A 22,188-nucleotide genomic window follows, 5' to 3' on the forward strand; every position below is an offset into this window, starting at 1 on the left:
CACAAACTGTTGGGATGCTGTCAGGTACTGCAGTGCTGTCCCTGCTTGCTGCAACTGAGAGACGGGACGCAGCTTGATGCAAGCAAACGTCACTTTAATTAGCTGAATATCATGATTATATACACACAAGCAATTGTTACATCTAATTCTGATCGGTTCAAAAACTTGCTTATTCAATAACTATGTGGCAACTCCCGCGAGGATCTCACACTACCTATTTAGCAATTCAGCAATAAAGACAACAATGTCTGCAGCTCTTGCACCACGTCTTTGAGCAAGCTGACAAACCGACCGCCTTATTCCTTGTATAGTCTCAACTTGATGATTAGTCCCTGTTTCTATACCCTTCAGTAATTTCTCATGTCCCTTTCACCAGGGCTTGTGACCCACAAGCTCGAGCACATTCCTTTCAACTAACTGATTGTTACTTGTGGTCCTGCTTCCCAGGCCCCCTCCTGCACCTGCTCTCGTCCAGCACATCTGTGTGGTTCCCCCATTCCCAGCTGATCTGCTCGCGCCCACATGCCAGGACCTGTCCAGAGCAGTTTTTCCCCTGTGATAGAAAGTGCAGCACAAGGCTGTGCCGCAAGTCTGGAAACCCCTCCATGCCCCAGCAGAGTACGGGACAGACTACCACAGCACAGCCCCTTCCCTTACCTCCTCCCACCCTTGGGGTCTGCAGCTCAGAAACGATCCCTTCCCCTCACGTGCCCTGCAGCTCTGGAGTCCTCATTTGAAATTTCAGGGGCAGAACTTATGAGCGGGGCTCCAACAGTCCAGCTGCCTGGGCATGCGGGACTGGCAGAAAGGCATCAGTCCAGTTTCCAGGGCCTTGGTGCAGTTTGGTGCCTCACAGCACAAGGGTTGTATCGACATGATGAACATCCGACGTTAGGGGCAAACTCCATCTGCTCCTCTTCAGGAGAAGTTTAAAGTGGTTCCCAAAGTCAATAGGAGTCATGTGTGCATATCTGAGGGTCTTCATTAATCCATCTGCTAATTAAATAATAATTAAAAGCCATGCTGTCCACATGCACTGCAATCATTACTTTTCATAATTAGCTAAACGTGTAAGTCAGAGCCACTGCTTCAATTTTTTTTTTGTCCGCTGCCTCAGCCACCGCTTGCTTTGACTGCCTAGGCTCTTCACCAAGGCAGAAAATTGGTTTAGCTGCATTTAATGGGTCTGTGCTAAGTACCACTACATGCTGTGAACTCCTTGATGCCTATTTAATGACCCTTGCCTATTACAACTGAGAAAAAGAGATGATTTCAGGATGACGTTCAGCAGTGGTCTGGAGCAGCAATTGAACAAATCCAACGAAACCCAATGAAAATGGTCATGCCGCCTTAAGGTTGCTACAGCAGGTGCTTACAATTAGAAAGCACTCAAAGAAACCCTGGGTGTGGGCCAACACTGTTTACTACGTATTGACACGCTCTTTCTTCAGCTAAACACGTCTGTTGGACCACTTGCATTGGTGCTTTCCCCAGCTTTGGAGAGAGAACAGAAACGGTGTGAGCAAGGCAAGAGAGCCACGGGCACAGGGAGGCTCCCACCTGTGTGCAAAACACTGGCCCTTGGGTTGCTTTTAAGACTCAGCCCAGTCCTCACTGCCTGGAGCACGTTTTCCAACAGAATTCAACTCCAGTTCAGATAAAAGCCTATGTTTTGGGCGTTATTTTGATGTGGTGTAAGGAGAGAGAGACACACACACTAAAATTAGGCTATGGCTGGTTATCAGCCCAAAGAGGCTCCCTAGCACCAAAGTAGGGTTGGGTCCTCTGCTAAGCTGAGCAGAACTGCCAGTTGGACAACTCAAGCTCAAACTTCTCTGGAATAAGGCCCCACATTTTTCCTGAATGAGTATTATTCCCTTCCCAAACTGCAGTTCTGCTCAGACCTCAACATTCTGCCTGCAGGCTTCTCGGGAACAAACATAAGTATTATTTTTATAATGGGGAAAGTTTCTTTTTTCATGCTGCCCTAACTCAAAGCCAGCCAATGCAATTTTGCTCAAGCTTTCAAACAATAATGCCATCTCAGAAAATGTCTACAGATTGTATTTTTGAATGACTCCAAAACTTGGAAGCCTGTGTCTACGTTGCAGGAGAACAGACTGCCCAGTTACACGATTGCTTGAATACTCCCAGATCATCCCATCACATGTAGGCTCTCAGCTTCAGCATTGAATTTAAAAGTGCAGCAGCTTTAGGCATCCCTGGAGGCCACAGTACAGGCAGGTACCTCAAGCAGAAATTCAGATCTTTGGTGCTGAAAACGGTCTCCTGGAAGTGCTCACCTGCCTCCATTCCCTAAAACTGGAGCCTAAAGCAACCATACTCCTAATGTAGGTACCACACCTAAGTGGCTAATGGGTAACTGTTGGGCTCACGCTGACTGTGCAGCTCACCACCCGGGGAAGCCGGGGGTCTCTTTGCCTGGGAGGGGTCCGTGTTACATGGCTCCCAGCAGCGAGCGGCAAGATACAGGTGTCTGGCACTGCAGTGAATGATGATGTGCACATATATATCTCCAGGGCGACCAGGCAAGGCCAGAAGAAACTGACGCTCAGGCTGAACACAGGTAAACGAGCCCAGCGGTGGATCTGGAAAAAATCTACACCTAATCCTGCCCAAGCCGGAAGGTGCTTAAATTCCAGAAGTATATTCTTTTTCACCTGCAAGAGCCCCGGGCATTCAGAGGAGTGTCACTGCAAACCCCCAGCCGGCCTGATGGTGCAGGGGAGCTGGAAACACGAGGCACAGCTACGCCCGGCAGGACTTGGAGAGGACTCTGTTAAATAAAGTCCCCTGAGGTGTTCAGTTCAGTAGCCATTCTCAGGACAGATCTAACATGCACCAGCTGGATGAGAGTCATCCGAAAGCTCAGCTGCAGCAGCCGTTCTCACTGAAAACGTATCCAGAGGAGACACAGGAGGTATGCCCAAGCTTCCAGAATTCCTTCAGCAAGTTGTGAATGAGGCATGAGATGAAAAATCTCTCCCCAGTGGACAACACACAGACAAAGCTCAGCATACACTGCCCTTCCCTTTTTTGTTTGCCTCTGCTTTAATCAAGGACACTCCACAGTCAGCTCGAATGAAAAAAAAAAAGCCCTTTACAAATGCCCATCAAGCCCAAAAGTGTCAAGACTATAGAAAAATGGATGGGGAAAACCCCTTGAGAAGGTATTTAAAATATTCAGTACATATTAAAAAAACTTCCCTTTTTTTAAGTTCACTGAAGCTCCCCCTAGCAAGATCAGCTCCTGCTTAGGGAAAAGTATGAACTGTGGTTATTTGTGCAAAGGTAACCTTTCCCACTAATATAAAAAAAAAAATAACTGAACCAAGTATTTCAGAAGTTGTAAAGACTGTTTGAATCTGTGCTTCGGGTTTTGTTGGTTTCTTTCATCCTGGTTAACACTGAAAGTTTACTCTTGCCTCTTCCAGAAGTAGCCAAACAGGCAATCAGGGATATTCTCCAGACCTTGGGTCCCACTGCTGGTGACTGTCTGCCTGTTTTACAAAGTACTTGGAACACCAGGTTAACCCGGGACGGTACAAAACACATGGGCATCAGGTGAACCAGGTCTGGACCTCAGAGCCCAGCTAGATTTCCCAGATCAGTAAATGGCTTTTGAAACAAGCACTACCTACAAGTCCTTCAGGGTTGTCTTAAAATTTGCTCATTTTGTCTCAGGTTTAGTGAATAAATAAGCTTCTCTAATTAGTGGCAACATTTCCTTTAATGTTCTCTATACCTGCTGAATGTAATCTAAATGCTAAGATAATGTTATTCTAACGTCTTCAGGAACTGGCACCTCTGTAACAGGGACACTGACTGATCTGTGGTGAACAGCAGGAGTAGGTAAGCACTGTGAGAAAGCAAATCTCTTCCTTCATCCAACACCTTTGGTTGACTAAATGCATGGATTGTTTTTGCATTTGGTCACAAGTATCAAGATCTCAGCTATACTTTCCATTCCAGCTGTAGCAGTCAGGGACTTGTACTTCTAAGTTTGTGCATCTGCTTTACTCCTAAAAACATCCTGAAACCCCTCCATGAGAAATACTTCAGTCACAATTCTTCCTCTTCCAAGTTCCTGAACCTTGATTTTCAAATACATGGCATCAAATTACGATTCCCTCATCATAATAATTGTTGCAAAGAAATTACATGCTTTTCTCCCAAGAGCAAAGTTTTAACAACTGTGGAATAAATCTGGGCAAGTGGCTGGTGTAAAGGCAAAGTATCTTTCCAATGGTAGAAAATACTCATCGCACCTACCTGCCTGAAAAAGTGCTGTGTTGTTATAACAAAGACATCAAAGCCGCAGCTGGCCCTTTTAAGGTCACCTTGAATATTGCTTAATTGCTGGGACTGCTCATCACCCTCTTCCTTCAGTGTCTGAATGAACTGCTTTTCAGCATCTCGACTCTCTCCCGGTTTGGGGGAGAATACCCTCTTTGGGGTGGTTGGCCTTTGCTTGGGATGTCCTACAAAGGAGAGAAGAAAAGACCATCAGGGTCCCTTTATATGTATGGATATGACCTTCCTGTGTTTCTAAGGCCCTTGGGACTCAGCCCTATAAAAGAAAAAAAGGTCTGTAGCATTCACACAGATCTGTAATGACTTTCAAAAAAAGCAAGAGCACAGCGCAATATGTTTCTGTAGGGGCCAAAGCTCAAACCTTTGTAACAGTCATCTCACCTCAGGCTCTGAGCCTGAAGGTCTGCTATGAGCTGGGGAGAGCTCTCCTAAGAACGTCTTACTGAGAACTGAGGTTGTTAGAGGAAGGTTCCCTCTCACCTATGTTAGACATCGACAACAACAGAGGTCTGCATCTTGATGCGTGATGCTGGACCCCCTTGGATAACAGTGAGAGAAATGGGCACGTCCGGACTGAGATTCAGCTTATCCCCTTGTGGATGTGGGAAACAGTAAGATGATGTCTACATGGTACACATGATTTCTTTGGCCACCTCAACCCCAAGTCTGGTGACTTGACAGAGGTCCCAGATGGCCTTTGTAGATTTCCTTTTGCCTCCAAATAGGACAATGTGGGACTGGAGTTGTCCTTCCCTGAATGCAAACACAGCATGGGTTGCTTGCTATTGGGATTCGCGACTTCTTTTTCTCAGCAATACTGCAGTCTACCTTGCCAGTCCCCCTTGCTCTGCCCTTTGTAACACTTCTAAAGTTGCAGCACAAAACAGATCTGTACAGAAATGCCCCCAGGTGCCACATGGTGATGACCGTTACACCACTGGCCCTGCATGGCTGCTCTCTCTGCACCGTCGGTCACAGCAGCAGCGCTGTACGGTTTGCCCGCAGAAATGGGCCCCGACCGACTCTGGCTCCTCTGACGTGCTCCAGGTTGGCTTGAAGCAAGTCTGATCCTGTATAAAGATGTGGAACCACTGGTGTAGCTTGTGTTCAGGATATCAGCTCAAACACAGTGTCATATTCACGTGAATGGCTCAGGAGCTAAAGCTCGCTCATGATAAGCCCCTTCGGGGAAGTGAGGCTTTTATCCTAATTTAAGTTCATTTCCTGCCTGGGTCAGCTACTCCTTTCTCTGGAGATACTCGGGAGGATGAAGCAAGAAAGGGCAGTGTTCTGGTAGTGCCAGGTTGCTCAAGCCACTGCTTGGACCATCTGTTTTGTCTTTATCTTCTCAGCTTCCTGAGAACTCTCTGCAAACATCAGGCTGGGGCAACACCTTTGATTTAACGGTTCTTGTTGCTACCCTTGTGTCTCCTCAGTTGTTGCTTTCTAGCTCATTCCTGAATACTGGCCAGGAATTCCTGGTTCACTTCTTGAGCTCCTCCCACTAGTATCAAGCTTTTAGCTGAGGAGCTCGAGTCAGTAAGAAAGAGGCAGAAAACAGCCAGACACCTTGTTCCCATGCGTTACTAGAAATGGAGGACATTGGTCTGGATAGATGAAAAACGAACACTGCTGTGCTGGCAGCAAGGGTTGGGTACGGAAGAATCTGGGAAAAAAGAAAAGGAAGAAAAAAAAAAAAAGAGTATCTTGTGGTCTTACAGTCTTGTAGCACGGATTTCCCGCAAAACAACACAGGAACAATGTCTCCAACTAGTTGTCAGCAATGAAGGTAACAGGGGACAGTCTTCCACTGTGGATGCTACCTACCCCTTTCCCAAAACCCAGAAGAATCTTTCCACAGAGATGCATCTAACGGTATGAGTTAGAACCAATTTTGTTAGATGTGCTTTAGATATTTTAGATTTTTAAGACTGTGGCCTGGGTGTGCAAACAGACCCTTAGGGCAATTTTACTACATCAGGCAGGGAAGCAGCATAGCTTTTCCAGAACAATACACCAGGAGCATATTCCTGCTTTTTTAGATCCCAGACTTGCGTGGAGCCACTGGGAGCATGTCTTCCAATTTGCTGGACTGTGTCCTGGCTCCAGGCTAAGCTTACAGGGAACTAGCTCCAGAGATGCTCCCTCATGACCCCAAGTATCTCGTGCTGCAACCGCAGAGAGCCACGAGTGCAAAACAGCCTTTGACACAATTTGTGCCCATGACTGGCATTTGTAAGGAGGAATACCAGGTTTCCCAACATGTCAAAACTAACTTTACGATGTTGCAAGTCCTAAATACTACAATGCGGGATGAGAGAGAGAGGACTTTCTGTCATCAAGAGAGTTCAACCAGCACAGCCATTGCCCTCCATCCATTTTCATGTCAGTTTAAGCCTGTACGCCTTTTTACTCAGGAATGCTATTTTCTTACAGATTCTTCCATTCATGTAAAGGGGCTCTCAGCTGGGCAGTAGGCAGTAGGTATTATCACAAAATAAGAGATTCATAGGAGCAACGGCCACAAATATCTGTCTTTCTAGTGTAGAAATCTTGGGTTGTTGAGGCAGCGTGGTGATGTTACAACAAAAGGCATAGGGAGAAGTGTAAAGGGAAGCTCTTGAAATCAGTCCAGTTTTAATGAAAACAGAAACCCATCAGGTTGCTTTGTCTTATATCTTTCTAGCTTTCCTGTTCACTGGAACACTTGAAGCACACATCTCTGTGTTGTCCTTGTCAGTGTTATAAGCTGTCCTTGTAAATGAAATTGTGCTATTCTCCTCAGGGGTGAATCTGAACTTCTCAGTTCATTTGGGTCTGAAAAGCAGCTTACTAAGCTTACTCTGCCATTCGTGTCTCCCTTCTGTTGCTCTGCACAAAACAGGGTATGTATTAATGATGCTGGCCCTGATCCTGAATGTCCTTTTTGCTGATGGTGGGACCAGGGGGGAGACCTCGTGTATGCTGAAATAATCACCAAACCCCTTTGATCCACTTCAAAACTCGCAGGTCTTTTTTATCTACTTGTGTTTGAACTAGGGGACTTGACAAGTATATACTCACAATTAACACAGTCCCTGAGGATTTAGATGGGGAATGCAATTTATTTGCCCTTTAACCGTCCAATTTTGGACATTTTCATAAGGAAAAAGAGAAAATTACTTTCAGAGGACTGATAACAAGCAATTTGTAGAGTGACAGATGTCAGAAACAGACGGCACCATCCTAAAATGGAGTGGATGCAGAGCACCTGCATCTATGTACACCTGTTCCTATACACATATTTCAGGAAGGGGATTGCATCAATAGATAAAATAGGTATCGCTATGAGACTCTGCATCTCAAAACTCCTTGCAAGTCTGCAGGAGGACTGACCAAAAGTCTAAAGATCAGATTCAAGGCTAAAAAAAATTTGCATGACAGTCAAAGACCAGCACTGATTTAAAAGAATTGTACGTGAGGAGGCCAGTAACAGAGGGAACACAACCTAAAGACAGCACTCTAAAGTTTTACAGCCTGTTTCATGGCCACATGTAGGTGTGGCAGTTACCTGGAGGACACCTGCTCTCCTATCACAAAGAGTAAATGCCTCACAAGTTTGTGATCCTGATGGAGGAAAGGCTGTGCTACTGCCCCTTAGCCCCAGCTACACTCACGCCTTGTCCTGTTTAATGGCTGCTTTGATTGTTTTTTGGAATTGTTAAATAGGTGAAAACATTGTCTGTTTGTTATTTCTGTTATTGCTGTTGTCATTTCATAGAATGCTAAAGGCTACTCTCAAAAAATAAAGATGAGGTTTACCTTCCTATTTGATCCTTACAGTGATAAACAATTTTAGGTTGTCATAATTTCAGACAACCAAGCTTAAGAAATCCTAAATCAGTCTGTGCAGTGGGAGAGAGGGCACTTACTCAACCTGTCATGACAATGAAGCAATATTTGAGGACTTACGAATTGGATATGCCAAAAATTTCAGCCTTGAAAGCCATTAAGTGACCTGTGGAAATGCAGGCCTCCTTAGGACAACAGAAATACGCAGTACAAATACGCCTATGTTTCATTTTGCTTTCCAGTTCTAGTGGAAGCAAATCAGCTGTTCTGTAACGTGCTGCTACCACCACAATCAGTTCTGGTGCTTAAACTGGAGTCCCACCGTTATAAATGCTGGTGAGCTGCTGGTCAGGCACTCTGCACAACAAATTTTTCTTTGGATCTCTCTTGGTGATCTCACCAGTTGCAAAACAGCCTAAAAATTGTATGATTCAGAAGACAGTGGTAAGTTCATGTTTTTACCCTAGTAGCTTCGTGAGGAGAATTCTGAAACCTGTTGGTGCCTGGGAAGATTAAATTTAACCTCCCATTTTCTGGATTTTTTTGGGCGTGAAGGAGGAAGAAGAGTTTGAGTTTAGTAAACATGAAGAGACCCTTGATGAATGTTCTAGAAGCCAAAGAGCTGTTCTACATTTTTTTACTTTACCATCAAATGAAGAAACATGGGGTTCTGCCCCCCATAATAGTAACAACTCAAGCATCATATAGCTGTAGAGATGACATTTGAAGTGTTTAAGTAGAGTCTAAAAACTGAGGCAACAGAACAGGAGATAAACTGCAAGCACAGAGAAATCATTGGGACCATGCCCACGCATTTCAGAAGCGTTATCAGCCAAAGGCCAGCCTTAGAAAAGCCTTTAGGTACCTTATACATCTGTTGATGTACACGTAGGAAACATAAATAGAAAGAAATTCCCTTCATTTTAGTAAATAAGCCAAGGTATTCTTCAGAAATGCTAAAACCATGTGTTTGTACGCAATGCTGAGGGCTAAGCTGACAATGCCCCAATAGCACTCCGAAGGTTATTTCTATAGATAACCCCTTTTCCAGTCATGCACGGAAACAGCCCAGGAAATTCAGCGCCTCTGCAAACAGTGAGAGTAGATCCCAGGCAATATACAGTATACTCTCATTCCAGGTAGCTGAGGTGTCTTTTATTTCACTATACCTATCTGTTCTCTTGTTAGAAAAGAAAATTGTAATGATAAACATAAACGTTCCCGTGACCTTAAAGATGTAATAGCAACAACTCTTTGTTTTGACGGAGAGATGACTTCGCGGTTGTAACAAAGAAAACAAAAGTCTGTTCAGCTCATGCGTTGGTATGATAAAGCCTGCTGTACTCAGAGTCAGCTTAATGAACCTTGGACACAATCAGTCCTCACTTAATAGCAGGTCTCCCTTTAGTGTGTTGACAAGAGATGCAGTCAACAAGTTTAAATCTTCCCTGAGCAGTGGGTTTTGGTTCATAATTACCTGGTGAACGGAGCCTGGTGGTTGTTACCGCTGATCTCTTAGGGGATGAGACAACAGGCCTGTTAGCATCCTGATCTTTTTGTACTTCTTTCTTCACACCTTTAGGGAAAAAAAAAAAAAAAAAAAAAAAAAAGAAAAAGGTAGAAAGAAACCCGTTTTATAATTCTGTTTGCAACTGTGCAGAACTATGTCACTAAGATACATACCAGAATGGCAAAATACCAGTATTTCACCCATGGGCTTTGCTCAGAATGATACTACACAGTACTTCTGTGTTGGATGTCAACCTGCCACTTCTGCAAGCATGACTGTGTGCATGTGGCTGAGCTGACACGCACAGCACTAAAGAAGGTCAGAAGGTGCCTTACACACCATCTGGGTTCTCCAGCCACCTGCACGGTGACAAATGCCATTAAGGCACAAACAGCTACATAGGTAGCCCATCCTATCTGTTCTGAGCTCTGTGTTCTCTCTCTTTACCTTGCTGTGCATCCTCACCCTGGGCTGGAGGAGAAGCTGAGTAGGACTATGCAAAGCTGACTGAAGTTACCTGCAGGGCCCTGCTCTGTCAGCTTCTTCCCCAGGTTAGGAAACGGCCTTTTCTGGTGGCCAGCTTCCCAAGAGGGTCTCACACAGGCAAGAGACGGGCTTCTGCAGAACCAGAAGCAGGCAGGCTGTGTCGGGGCTGTGCTGGATGTGGCGTGCCAGACAGGAGAGGGGGTCTCTGCCTGTGCACTAACTCAGCCAGGGCCAGAGAGGTGCAGCACAGGCAACGCACAAAACCGACAACACGCTGTGCCAGTGTAGGATACAACAGGGCCACATCATTTTCTTGATGTCCACAAGGCCGAACCAAAACCTGGTTCATGCTCATCTATGACCCAGGCACGTTCCAGGCTGTCTGCCCTCCCTCCTCTCCCCTCTGTGTGTGTAGCTCTCCACATTACTCTTGACCTCTGCATTTATCCTTTTTTTCTGCAGCCACTAATTCTTCCCACTGACAGCAGGATGCCCCAGAGCTCTTGGATTATGACCTCCAGAAACTTTGCGCTAGCCTTTCCTCTTCCTTTAGTTTTCCAGAGGGAGGCAACTGGGCGTCTGTTATTATCCCTCCCATGGCTGGAGCTCTCTGGTGAGGGGCTCAGGGTGGTCTGTCAGTTGTCCAGGCTCTGCAGCCGCCGACTGCCTCTTGTACCAGGGAGATCCAGCTTCATCTGGAAGCCAGAGCGGCCACCCAAGCTCAGTTCACCCCTCTCGCCCACCCACAACTCTCATCAAAATAGCTTTGGGGACCATGCTGAGTGCAGGAACGCGAAAGACCGGCCCTGCTTGTTTGCCCATGGTGTGACAGTCAAGCCACGGGATTTCATGTGGAAAACACCGAGGAAGTAAGAAGAAAGAGCAAGGAAAAGCAAATCTCTGAGACAGTAAGGTATTTTTCTGTTTGCTTTCCTTTTTTATCGTTAGTGTTTGTGGGGGTTGCATTTTAGTCTGCAGGACTGTGTCACAGCCCCCAGACACACAGGAGAAACAGACACTTAAGGCAAACAACGTTTGCCTCATTAACTTGCCCTTCTCTTGAGTAAGTTCACAGACGGCTTGTAAGAAAATGTCAACGTCCCACAGAATCTGTAGTATCTGAAGCAGGAAAACAAACTCCTCTTTTCTTGCTGGTGCTTAAAGACAGTGACAGTCCAAAAACTAATGCTGTCTTCCATTTGGCTTAATGCAAACCGTTCCCGTTCTGCTGAGCTCAGCAGCCACAGGGAAATCTTAGCTGCTTCCAAAGCTTTCAGTGAGCAGGAGCGTGCTGCGGCTGGACTAAAGCTTCCAAACAGAAATGACCTTACGTGTTTAAAACCTGTGTCTCAGCCTGAACTTTCTTGGCCTCAATATACAGCTGATGGGTCTTTTTGTAACTTTGCTGACTGGGATATCATCAGTTAGGCACAACATCTGCTGTCGCTTAAGAAGAGAAGCTGTTCCAAGTGTCCTGAGGGGAGCAGACCATAAGAAATGGCTGCACGGTGTCTAACCCTGTGTCCTGTTGCCAGTCGTGGCCACCAGCAGGTGCCTGGGGATGCAAAGCCTCCAGTGACACCTCCTGGTATGCACTCTTGCCACGAATGTGCAGCTTATGGACCTCTCCAGAGGGATTCAGGAAAATCTTTGCATTTAATAGCTCAACAGGATTTCCTGTCCAGGCTTTTACACAGTGTCCTCTTGAGATCGTGTAAATGGCCATCATTCATAGCATCCTACAGCAAGGCTTTCCACCAGTTTAACTACATATTGTATAAAGATTCACCCTGTTTTGTTCAGTGTGAACTTGCCTCCTGCGAGCTTCATTGGCTGAACCCTAATTGTCCCACAGGGAAAGAAAATAAACAAACAACTTCTCTGGCTATTTATGCTTTTATATGCCTCTGTCACATATTGGAGCTTTTCTGGGCTGAAGAGTCCTGGTCTGCACAGTCTTCCTTCACATGGAAGATACTCCATACCCGTGATCTTTGCTGTTCTCCTATGAGCTTATTCCCACTCTGTCTTTATGAGATGAGGCAAATAAAGCAACACATTTAATAACTGGGTGCAAAATACATCTAAACAGTTTCTCAGTTTTGTTAGCAGCTTCTGCAGTCCTTGACAGTTGCTCCATCCTGAATAACCTCATATTATTTGTAAAGATTGATACCTCATCTGTCATTGATACCTACTCCTAAGTTGCTCATGAAGGTGAAAAACAGCCTTCTGACCATTTACTGAACGTTTACCCTTATCTTCTGTTCCCTGTCTTTTACCCAGTTATTTAACCATGCAACTGCCTTCCTCCTTATAATGTCTGAATTTCCTTAAGAGCCTTTGGTGAAGGATCTTGCCAAAAGCCTTCTGGAAAACCAGCAGTCAAGCCCGTATCAATATGCTTGTCAACTCCTAGAACCTGCAGGTTGGTGAGTCAGGACTGCTCATCACAAAAGCCACACGACTCTGGCTCAGTATCTGATATAATGGTCCAAACCCGCATTAGATACAAATTAAACTTCTAAGATAACACCAAAAAATCCCAGACATTTGATGTGCGGAAGGAAGAAGACAGAAACAGGGCAGTCAGTAATACTATTGGAGAAGTGCTTCAGCAGAGATGGTGAAAAATTATGGAGGATTAAGAAATATTTCAGAGGGAAATAGAAGTAGCAGTGATGAAATTTAACTTGGAGTAAGTAAACACACATTAGCCTAAAATAATCTCATACTTCAATTACTGAGCACAATTACTGTGCTCTGAGTAGGCAGAACCTCTCCGTAGGAGCAAACATAAATAGCAATATCGATTTCTGCCCAGCCTCCATCAGAAATTACAGAAAGTACAGATAACACATTTTTTAAATGAGCAGAGGAAAATCAAACATATGACATCTTTATATTCTTCAATGCTACTGTTGTATTTGAAATGCTTTGCTAAAGCAAAGATTTTAAGACACAGGGACTAGCTGAAATGGTAGCAGGAAAAATAAGCTTTAGAGTTCCTTTTACTGTAACATTTGGCAGTGTGAATGGAGAGAAAGAAAAGGAAAGAAGCGGCATGTTTTACAATTATTGGGAAATATATTTAACATGTGTAAGTAAACTGTGGGATTCACTGCTGCAGGAGGCAAAATATCTGTGATGACCTTGAATGATTAAATGATACATCCCAAAATATGATGAAGGAAATCATATGGGCAAGGCCACAAACAGGAGTCAGAAAAAGATATTCCACATTAATCTGTAATATTAGAGAACTGACTAACAACAATAGGAATTATTGGTCCTTGAGGAACTTTTCACTGGATGGATCAGAACATGGGGTGTGGGGGGGTGATTTTCAGCTTGAAGATTGCAAAGTAATAAATATGAAATGTAAAAAAGTTTCTATTTTTCAAATGCTAACTTAACCCCCCCTAAATTATAGAAGCAGCTAAACCAAGCAATGTGTGATCAGGCAGCTAGCTGTCTGCAGTATTTATGGGTGTCATGGGAATAACAGTAAATGTCAGAACTGAATGTATGCTGTCATGGCCACTAATGCAAAGCCACAGCAACTTAATTCTTCCAGTCTTCTTGTTAGTGATACAAGGCTTAAAATGGTTTTAAATGCATTTAGAGAGTTCTTTGTTAAAAACCTTATGAATGTCCAAATGCTGGCATGTTTAAAAGATTTTTGGAATAACGTATTATGCTAAACTGTCTGAGAATGGCTACGCATCATTGTAAGTATCAGCCTGGCGTATTCATCTCCCAGACACTGTGAATTTGGACAATGAAGCCAAATCCAGAATTCTCGTTTTGTTGTACCTGCCCTGACTTCAGTGGAGGACCTTCCTGAGCATGATCACAGGATTAACTGAATACAGGAACTTAAGAGCACATTCTGCGCGACACACCCCCACCCCCACCCCACATCCCTCAAAATAGAAAATCAGACAAAATTCCTGACAATGTGTGCAGAAGTCCAGATTTGGTCATTCTACAACCTCGGCGAAGAGTGAGCTACCAGCTCTTCCTTGAAGATGATCATACTCTGATCTTATAGTCATTGATACATGAGAGTTCCAAAGATGCGTAAAGAGAGCAATGAATTTCACTGCAACAATGATGTAGCCAGGAGATAGCTTTTAAGGACCAGATTATGAGAGTATGTAACAAAGCCACTGACTTCCCTATTGTCATATTTTGTTTGTCATTTTACATATTGTCATATTAAAAGAATGGTAATTTTTCATTTCTGTGATTGGTTTGTGAGGAACAAAACTTTGGGTTTATCTTGCCTGAGGTAGTTCAGATATTTACCCACCTGGATCTGAAATATCTATGCTCTTACGATCCAGCCACTTGTCCTACATCTTGGGAACACCTCAAAATTTTTCCAAAATTGTCAAAATGTCAAAAAAGATGATCTGTGTGAATGAATAATTACAAGAAACAGTCATGTAAGGCTTGTCCTACCCTTAAAACTTTTTGTATCAGAAGATGCTTATCTAGCCAAATTGCTTTGCAACTCAGGCTGACCAGAACACACCTGTTGCTGCTGTAGCTCAGCTGACAGATAGTACTTTATTAAGATGCATTAGCTTGGTGGATTAGGACCACCGACTAAATTCCTGCGCTCTGCACCCCAAAACCACGATAGTAGTACATGAATTTTTGGGAGCATGAATTTATAGAGCACTCATCTTGATAAACATCAAAGTCATCAACCCTCTTTCCTCCACAGACAATGGAGCAGAGCCCTATGCTGGGAGCCCTCACCAGCATCTTCTGGTTCTCAAATGCTGACTTAGGGGGGCTGCCTGTCCTTGGAGCGAGTGTGCCCTGGGCTTGGGGGTGTCACCTCGGTACCCTTCCTGCCCCCCCCCACCCCCACCCCCGCAGACTGCTCACCCATCAGACCCCAATTCACAGCACAGAAGGGTGCTGTCTGCATCCTGCTGACCCCACACCAGGGAAAAGCAGGGAGTGAAGTGAAACCGGTTTTATAGAGGGTGCAATTAAAGGAAGAAAGAAGTTCATCATCCCCCTTTAACAGGTGGTGAGTTTAGGTAAGCTGCTCTGATGACAGAACTGCTGTGCAGTTGGATAGCCACAGACTTCTGAACTTTGTGGAAGATAGGTCTTTGGTTTACATTTTGGTCACAAAGGACTTTTCTTCCCACTGAAAAAACACCCCAGTAACTTATAATAGTATTTAAATGCAGTCGTTTTAGTGCTGGTGAACACTCCGCAACAGACTGACAGCATGATAGTCTTAACAGGTCTATCTTGTAGAAATCTTTCTAATTTCTCAGAATATATTTTACAGTATTTCTTAGTGTAATAATATCATCTTCAACCTCAGCTTTTAAAAAGGTTTTTGGGGAAAAAAAATCCTGCAACAAAATTAGAAAATTCTAACATGTTTTATGGCAACAGTTTTAAATGAAACTGTTTCAGCATTGAAAATCCATTAGAAGTGGGACAAAACCTCCCAGCATAAAGACAACTGTCTAGGGATTCAATTACTGAAACTCCTTGCAATCAACTTATTTCAGTGGAATATTCTTTTTTCAAGCTTACAAGAAAAAAACATTCTTGAAATGAATCAGAGAAATCAACAGCAAAGTTTCTCTACATCACAAAGCAATAAGGCAATTTAATACGGTATTAACACATGAAACAGAGGTTAGCTATGCTTCTCAAAGATCACTTAAAACAGAACTGAGAAAAATGGGCTGATGATATGTTCTTAGGCTTCTGTTCTAAAATTGTCATGTTCCATAGTTTCAGATGAGTCAGCTGAGTAGGAAAGTTGGTTGTCTTGTACTGTGCTTGTGCTTCCGGACCTAATCCCATCCGTAATTAAAAATAGAGATTATTTGCCAAAATTTGTCAGATCTGAAAACAGTTTTGAGTTTAGTCTTATCTGACTTATTAGCAAAGCATCTAGGTCCTTCTTTCCTTCCTAACTAAGATGAAATGGATAGAAATACTCAATGTCTACTTATGTTGATTCAGAACAAATTAAAATGTAGTAGTATGAGACTCTGTCTTAGCTGCATTACAAGAGGTCTGGAGCTCAAAGATTTGTACTGCTATACATTCAATAAGAAAATAATACCCATCCTTCTGTACTAGCTAATTATTTCTTTAGCTAGAAAAAAAATGTAAGAAAAATCACTTTTCTTCCAAAATGTTAATTCTCTAGGGAATGTTTCTCAACGGTTCTTTGTTATCTTCCTAACAAAACTGAAAATAATTACAGCAACACTTCTTACCACTCACAAATCTAACATGCATATAATCATGGTAAGAACAGTTATTTTCCAGCTTTGTATTATATATGTACATTCCTTTTATGCATTTAGAGGTGGACATTTTCAGCCCAGGAAGGGTGACTGTACGTAGCGTGTCTGGCCTTCTGCAAATTACAGGCTTGATAACGTAAACTGGTCACTTCCTCAACTAACTGGTAGCTGAACAAAAGCACACATTGATTTACATTTTCCAAGTGATGAAAAATCCTCCACATAACCTTGTAAAACCTTCCAGGGATTAAGTGCTGCCTTTACTAACAGTGGTATGTCCTTGGATGGTAGTCAGGGTCAGCACACCGCATGGAAATGCAGCTGTCCTTGCCCTGACATACAGTAGACAAGCTAACAATAACATTTTTGTTCAGCTCTGCAGAATCAGTTTGCAAAATGTGTAATTTACATCGTTCAGTTGGTAGGGGTTTTTACTATATATATATGTATAAGCAAGGGAAATGTAGAAAACTAGGAGGTTACTACAAAAGGTTGGAATGGAGGTTAAGCACTGGCAGAAGAGGATTATGAATCTCTGGCAAAGGCCCACCTTCTCGTCTGTACAATGGACACATCGCTGGTGTCCCGCAGCAGGGAAGGAGGAAGAAAGCTAGCTGCAGAGAAAGGCACAGCTGTGAGAGAGGCAGACACCAGAGAAAACTGCCATGGTACATGGCAAACAGGGGCGTGCGGGCTAACAGCAATTTGAGTTCACATGGGTGAAAAAGAAGGAAAGCACTGAGTTCATATGTCAATGACACAAATTAGTAATAAGCTATTTCTTCTTGCAGCTCCCATCACCTTTGGCTAATAACAATCTTTGACAGCAAAGTAACGATTAAAGTCCTCAGCACCAAATTTAACCCACTGACCAAGAAGTGGCAAATGAGCCCACTCTTGTGGCTGAAGTCAAGAATGGCCAGTGGTACCAAAGGGACCGATGTTTCTGTGTGTTAGTTTTAGGGAATCATGCTCTGCATTTCAGTTATGGACTACGTATGGCTGGCTCTGCCCTGATTTATGGATGATACACTAAAAACCTCACCTGTCCCACCATCAGGTAGTCATGGTCTTCTGGCACTCTTGCTGCACAGGGAGAAAGAAACCCAAATTCATTTCACTGAAGTAATGCAAAAGACAACCTCAGGAATGCCGAGAAGCATTTTTTTGTGGACATTTTTCTGGATTTTTCAGATTTGCTTTACTTAAGTTTTGGCTGTTTACACTGAGCAACGTAATTCTGAATAAATTATTACAGAGGGGACAAAAAATGCAAAGCCTCTTGAGAAGATGACAGCATGAGCTTACTAGAATCGTAGGCCATTAATTCCTTGGGTAAAGCAGCATCCTTCTGTGGTGCTGGATTTCAGCTTTGATGACAACATTGACAAAATTTCTGCTTCTGGTTTAATTTGAAGTGTGAAACACTGTTAGCAACCCCACCCAAACATCATTTTCCTCACTTCAGCTATGCAGAAGAGCAGAGGGATATTACTTTCAGTTTAAAAAGAGGAACAGTTTCCCATCAGTTTATTCAATTTTGCCCCCTTTCTGGAACTTACTGCGCTTTTACTTGCCTTGGTGGTTAGGGGCTGTGCTGTAAACCAAAGCAATAAGGACGACTTTAGTTAAGGAAGAGGTTTGGGTTTGTACCTTCTTGCTAAGAAATCTTACAACAACTCCAAGATAATGTATTTGAGGTCACGAAACACACAGGTGCTCAGTCTTCTCACTACTGCCTTGCTTTGAGGGCAGCCAAGACAGAGGAATGTCATTTTCTTCCGCCACTGCTGGTGACCTGTAGGCAAGATGCAAGCAGAGAGAGATCACCGCACTCTTCCTTCCCCGGCTCCCTGCTCTTCTTTGCCTGTTGGTTCGTAGCAGATTCCTGTTCTGCAGCGGTAAGGATGGTTCTGCTGGTTCCTGCAGTCTGCCTGCAGTCACAGCTGGCAGCACAAGGCTGAGGAGAGGGCAGATCTGCACCAGTGCAGCTCAGGCACCGCCTCAGAGCTGTGCCAGCGCTCAGTGCAAGCACTCGCAGTGACAAAGGTGCCGCTTTAAGAGTTCTAGTCTTTGTGAATGTAGCTAATCTTGTTCTTTTTTCCTCTCTCTTTTCTTCACACGCACGCACCCCCCAACACCCTCCCTTAGCCAAGTAACATTACGGTACCCAACACATCCTGTGGCAATCAGTTCCCCGGTTTCCCTGTGATTTGATTTCTCCTATTTGAAATCCTCCATTAGCACGACGCTTGCCTCCTTTACACTAACTACAACTTTACTACCTATCTTTTTATACAATAACCGCCCCTCTGAAGATTCCTTCTTCAGTATTTCCTTCCGCTGAAGCTAGTTCTTACCCTCGCTGCTGATTTTCTCTGCCCCATTTTAACTCCACCTGATCTGTTCTGGCATGGGGATCAGAGCTGCACAGGTCTGGGCTGGGTTTAGGGCAAATGTGACACAATTCCCGATTTGTTCCGCGTTCCTCTGCACTCTTTATAAATTTGCTTTTCCTTTTGTGAACTGCCAGAGGTTTTTAAGCCGACACTTTGCAACACCTGCTCTGCCGGCTGCATTCCTCCCGGCGGGGTACGCGCCAGCCGGGGGTGCCCCCGGCACACGGAGCAGCTCCCCAGCCCCCGCCACCCGCGCCCCCGTCCGTCCCCTCCGTCCCGCCGCCCGCACCCCGCGACAGCGCAGCGGCCCGGGCAGGCCCGGCTGCTCAGCAGAACCCGCCCCCGCCCCGCCCCGCCCCTCCCGAGATCGCCCCGCCCCTCCCGAGACCGCCCCTCCCCTCCCGAGATCGCCCCGCCCCTCCCGAGACCGCCCCTCCCTGGGATGCGAGGTGTCACGTGGCCCTGCGGCCCCGCCCCCTTTCCCGCGCGCGGTCCCGGTGCGGCGGGCAGCCATGGCGGGGCGCGGGGCTGCGGAACGCGTGCTCCCCGCTCTGCCCCGCCTGCAGCCGCTTTCCACGGCCCGGCGCCCACCCGCGCCGTGGTTCAAGGACCTCCAGGCTGCCGCCGGGACGGCTCCGGGCTGGCGGCGGGGCCGCCCCGAGCGGCAGCTTTCGGCCCCGGGCCTCAGCCGCCCGGTCGCTCACAGAAGCTACGGGAGATGCTGGTGGGAGCGGAGCTGAGGGGCCGGCGGGGTGAGGGGACCGGCGGGGCGGAGGGGGTGGCCGAGGGGACCGGTGGGGCCGAGGGGGATGGGGAGGCTGAGGGACATGGCCCGGCTGAGGGGACTTGGGGAGCTGAATGGACGGGGGAGGTGAGGGGGAGCTGAGGGGGGGTGGCGGGGCTGAGGGGGGTGGCGGGGCTGAGGGGGAGCTGAGGGGGGTGGCGGGGCTGAGGGGGGGTGGCGGGGCTGAGGGGGAGCTGAGGGGGGTGGCGGGGCTGAGGGGGGTGGCGGGGCTGAGGGGGAGCTGAGGGGGGTGGCGGGGCTGAGGGGGGGTGGCGGGGCTGAGGGGGAGCTGAGGGGGGTGGCGGGGCTGAGGGCACCGGGGATCTGAGGGGGATGGCGGGGCTGAGGGCACCGGGGATCTGAGGGGGGCGGCGGGGCTGAGGGCACCGGCGAGCTGAGGGGGGCGGCGGGGCTGAGGGCACCGGGGAGCCGAGGGGGACGGCGGGGCTGAGGGGGGGCTGAGGGCACCGGGGAGCCGAGGGACCGGGGCGCTGCGCGGACCAGCGCCGCGGCGGGGCTGAGGGCCGGGGGCCGCGGGGGAAGCGGAGGAGCGGGGCGGCGGTTGAGCGCGGCGTTGGTGCCACCTACCGACACGGACGCGTCGCAGCAGCCCGGCCCCGTCAGTGCCGACACCTTCCCCGCCAGGCTGCGGCGGCTGGTCAACAGCCCGCGCTGCCGCTCCGTTCGCTGGGGCGCCTCCGGCCGGGGGCTGGTCATCAACCAGCCGCGCTGTGAGTGCGAGCTGCTGGGCGCCGGGCCGGCCGTCGCCGCGCAGCCGGGTGGCCGTGGGGCAGCGGCAGCCGCCGGTTTCTTCAAGACCACGAACTTCAGCAGCTTCATGCGACAGCTCGGTCTCTATGGCTTCCGCAAGGTGGGGGTGTTGCCGGGGAGCAGTGTGCTGGGGCCGGGCCCAGAGGGTGGACAAGGCAACGGTGGCAACGGCACCGGGCCCCTGCATCGCTTCTGCAGCCCCCACTTTCGCCGCGACCGCCCCGACCTCCTCGTCCACCTGAAGCGCCTGACGAAAGGCAACAAGGCGAAGATGGCAGCGGGCCTGGATGTGACCAGCCGCCCACCCAACCGCTTCCAGCGCTTGCTCGGCACGCCACTGAACGGGCAGCCGCTGCCTCCGCCCTCGACGCTCAGCAGGCCTGGTGAGTCGGAGTGGGCCGTGTGGGGCCTTGGTGGGTTTTTGAGAAGCGCTGGGTGGCATGGGATTTGAAAATCAGCACTCCCCTGAGGGAGAAGGGTTACCTGTCCTTGCCGGTGGCATCTCAGTTCACCTGGTGTAGGGAAGCTGTTGTTTATGCAGGTAGATCTGCTGCCAGTAAGCATGAGTAGCATGGTTCACATGTATTTCAGGCTGCCTGTAGACTACAGTACAGTCTCCATTGCGTGCTACACTAAGAACACCCTTGCTCGATCTCTGGAGCTGGCACAGCTCTACCAGATGAACGTTACTGCTTCTTGCCCGTCAGTAAGGATGCCCATCAGTAGGGGTGCTTAATAAGCTGTCATTAAATGTGTGTGAAACAGTGAGTCATGTGAAGTGATAACTAGAGCATCCTGTTAGTTTTGTGCAAAGGAGACAAGACCTGGTAGTAAGATTTTTGTCAGTTGTCTCCTGAAAAAGAATTCACAAGCTACGTAGTTTTTAAAATGGATTGAATGAGTAGGTGAGAGCTAATGAGAAAATAATACTGCTGAAAAGCCCTAGAACGTGTTTTCTTTCTTTCTAACCCTCTTTGAGAGGATCTGAATTTTCCCAAGACAAGTGTGAGCCCTCAGGATTATTCCACACATTTTGTATCGGCCCTAAAGCTTTGTAGTTGGTGCTGTGTAAGGCAGATGTGAATATCTTGCTTTGCAGTGCTCTTGGGCTGCTGCCAGAAGAGCACTCCGGCTTCCCATTCCCTTGGTGGCGTGTTAACTGTCATCTTCCTTGCAGCTGATACAGCAACGTGTTGGTTCAGCGCAGTGATCGGAGAAGACTTTAACAGCCTTTTTGTGGCTGGCTCTTGGACCCGGGTGATGCACCCCATGGGTGCAGAGCTGTAAGGCGCGGTGTAGGAGAAGCGGCAGGACTGTGCGAGCAGGAGAAGGGGAGAAGCAGTTGACGGTACTGCTCTCTGCAGCACCGGCTGGCATTTAGAGCAGAGTAGGGTATCACCATGCTCTTGGTTACTGTGTCAGGGTAGGAACTTCATCTAATTCAAGTGGTGTTTTCCGTGATGTGTGTGGAACTGCACGTGCAATACCAAGACGACAAAATGAAGCATCGGAGAAGGGATGGAACTTATTTCAGTAGGGAGGCTAGGAAGCATTTAAATTAATGATTTGATGTTAACCTTGTTAAGGCTAAGGTGAGTCATAGCAGACTTCAGTGACATGTGGTTTGTCTGATGTAATGCAGACCACTGGTAAAGGAAATTATGAGAAAGAGATGACCTGTTCATTTTTTGTCCTCTGTTTTGATGGCTGCAGTTTCAGAGTTTTTGCTCTAGGAGTCTCATTTTCTAGAAAGACAGAACAAGGAAAACA

General features: G+C 46.8%; 1 protein-coding gene across 1 annotated transcript in view; it reads left to right on the forward strand.

Annotated features, from left to right (window-relative positions):
* Nucleotides 1-20,902, forward strand: part of LOC129783560 (uncharacterized) — a 29,914-nt gene extending 9,012 nt beyond the window's left edge. Inside the window, exons 2-3 of the mRNA XM_055793515.1 lie at nt 19,270-19,615; nt 20,617-20,902. Of these exons, the coding sequence (XP_055649490.1) occupies nt 19,270-19,615; nt 20,617-20,869 (599 nt within the window). The 3' untranslated portion in view covers nt 20,870-20,902. The remainder of the gene's footprint in view (nt 1-19,269; nt 19,616-20,616) is intronic.
* The last annotated feature ends 1,286 nt before the right edge of the window (nt 20,903-22,188 follow it).

Source organism: Falco peregrinus, unplaced genomic scaffold (genome assembly GCF_023634155.1).
Source record: "Falco peregrinus isolate bFalPer1 unplaced genomic scaffold, bFalPer1.pri scaffold_51, whole genome shotgun sequence".
Lineage (NCBI taxonomy): Eukaryota > Metazoa > Chordata > Aves > Falconiformes > Falconidae > Falco > Falco peregrinus.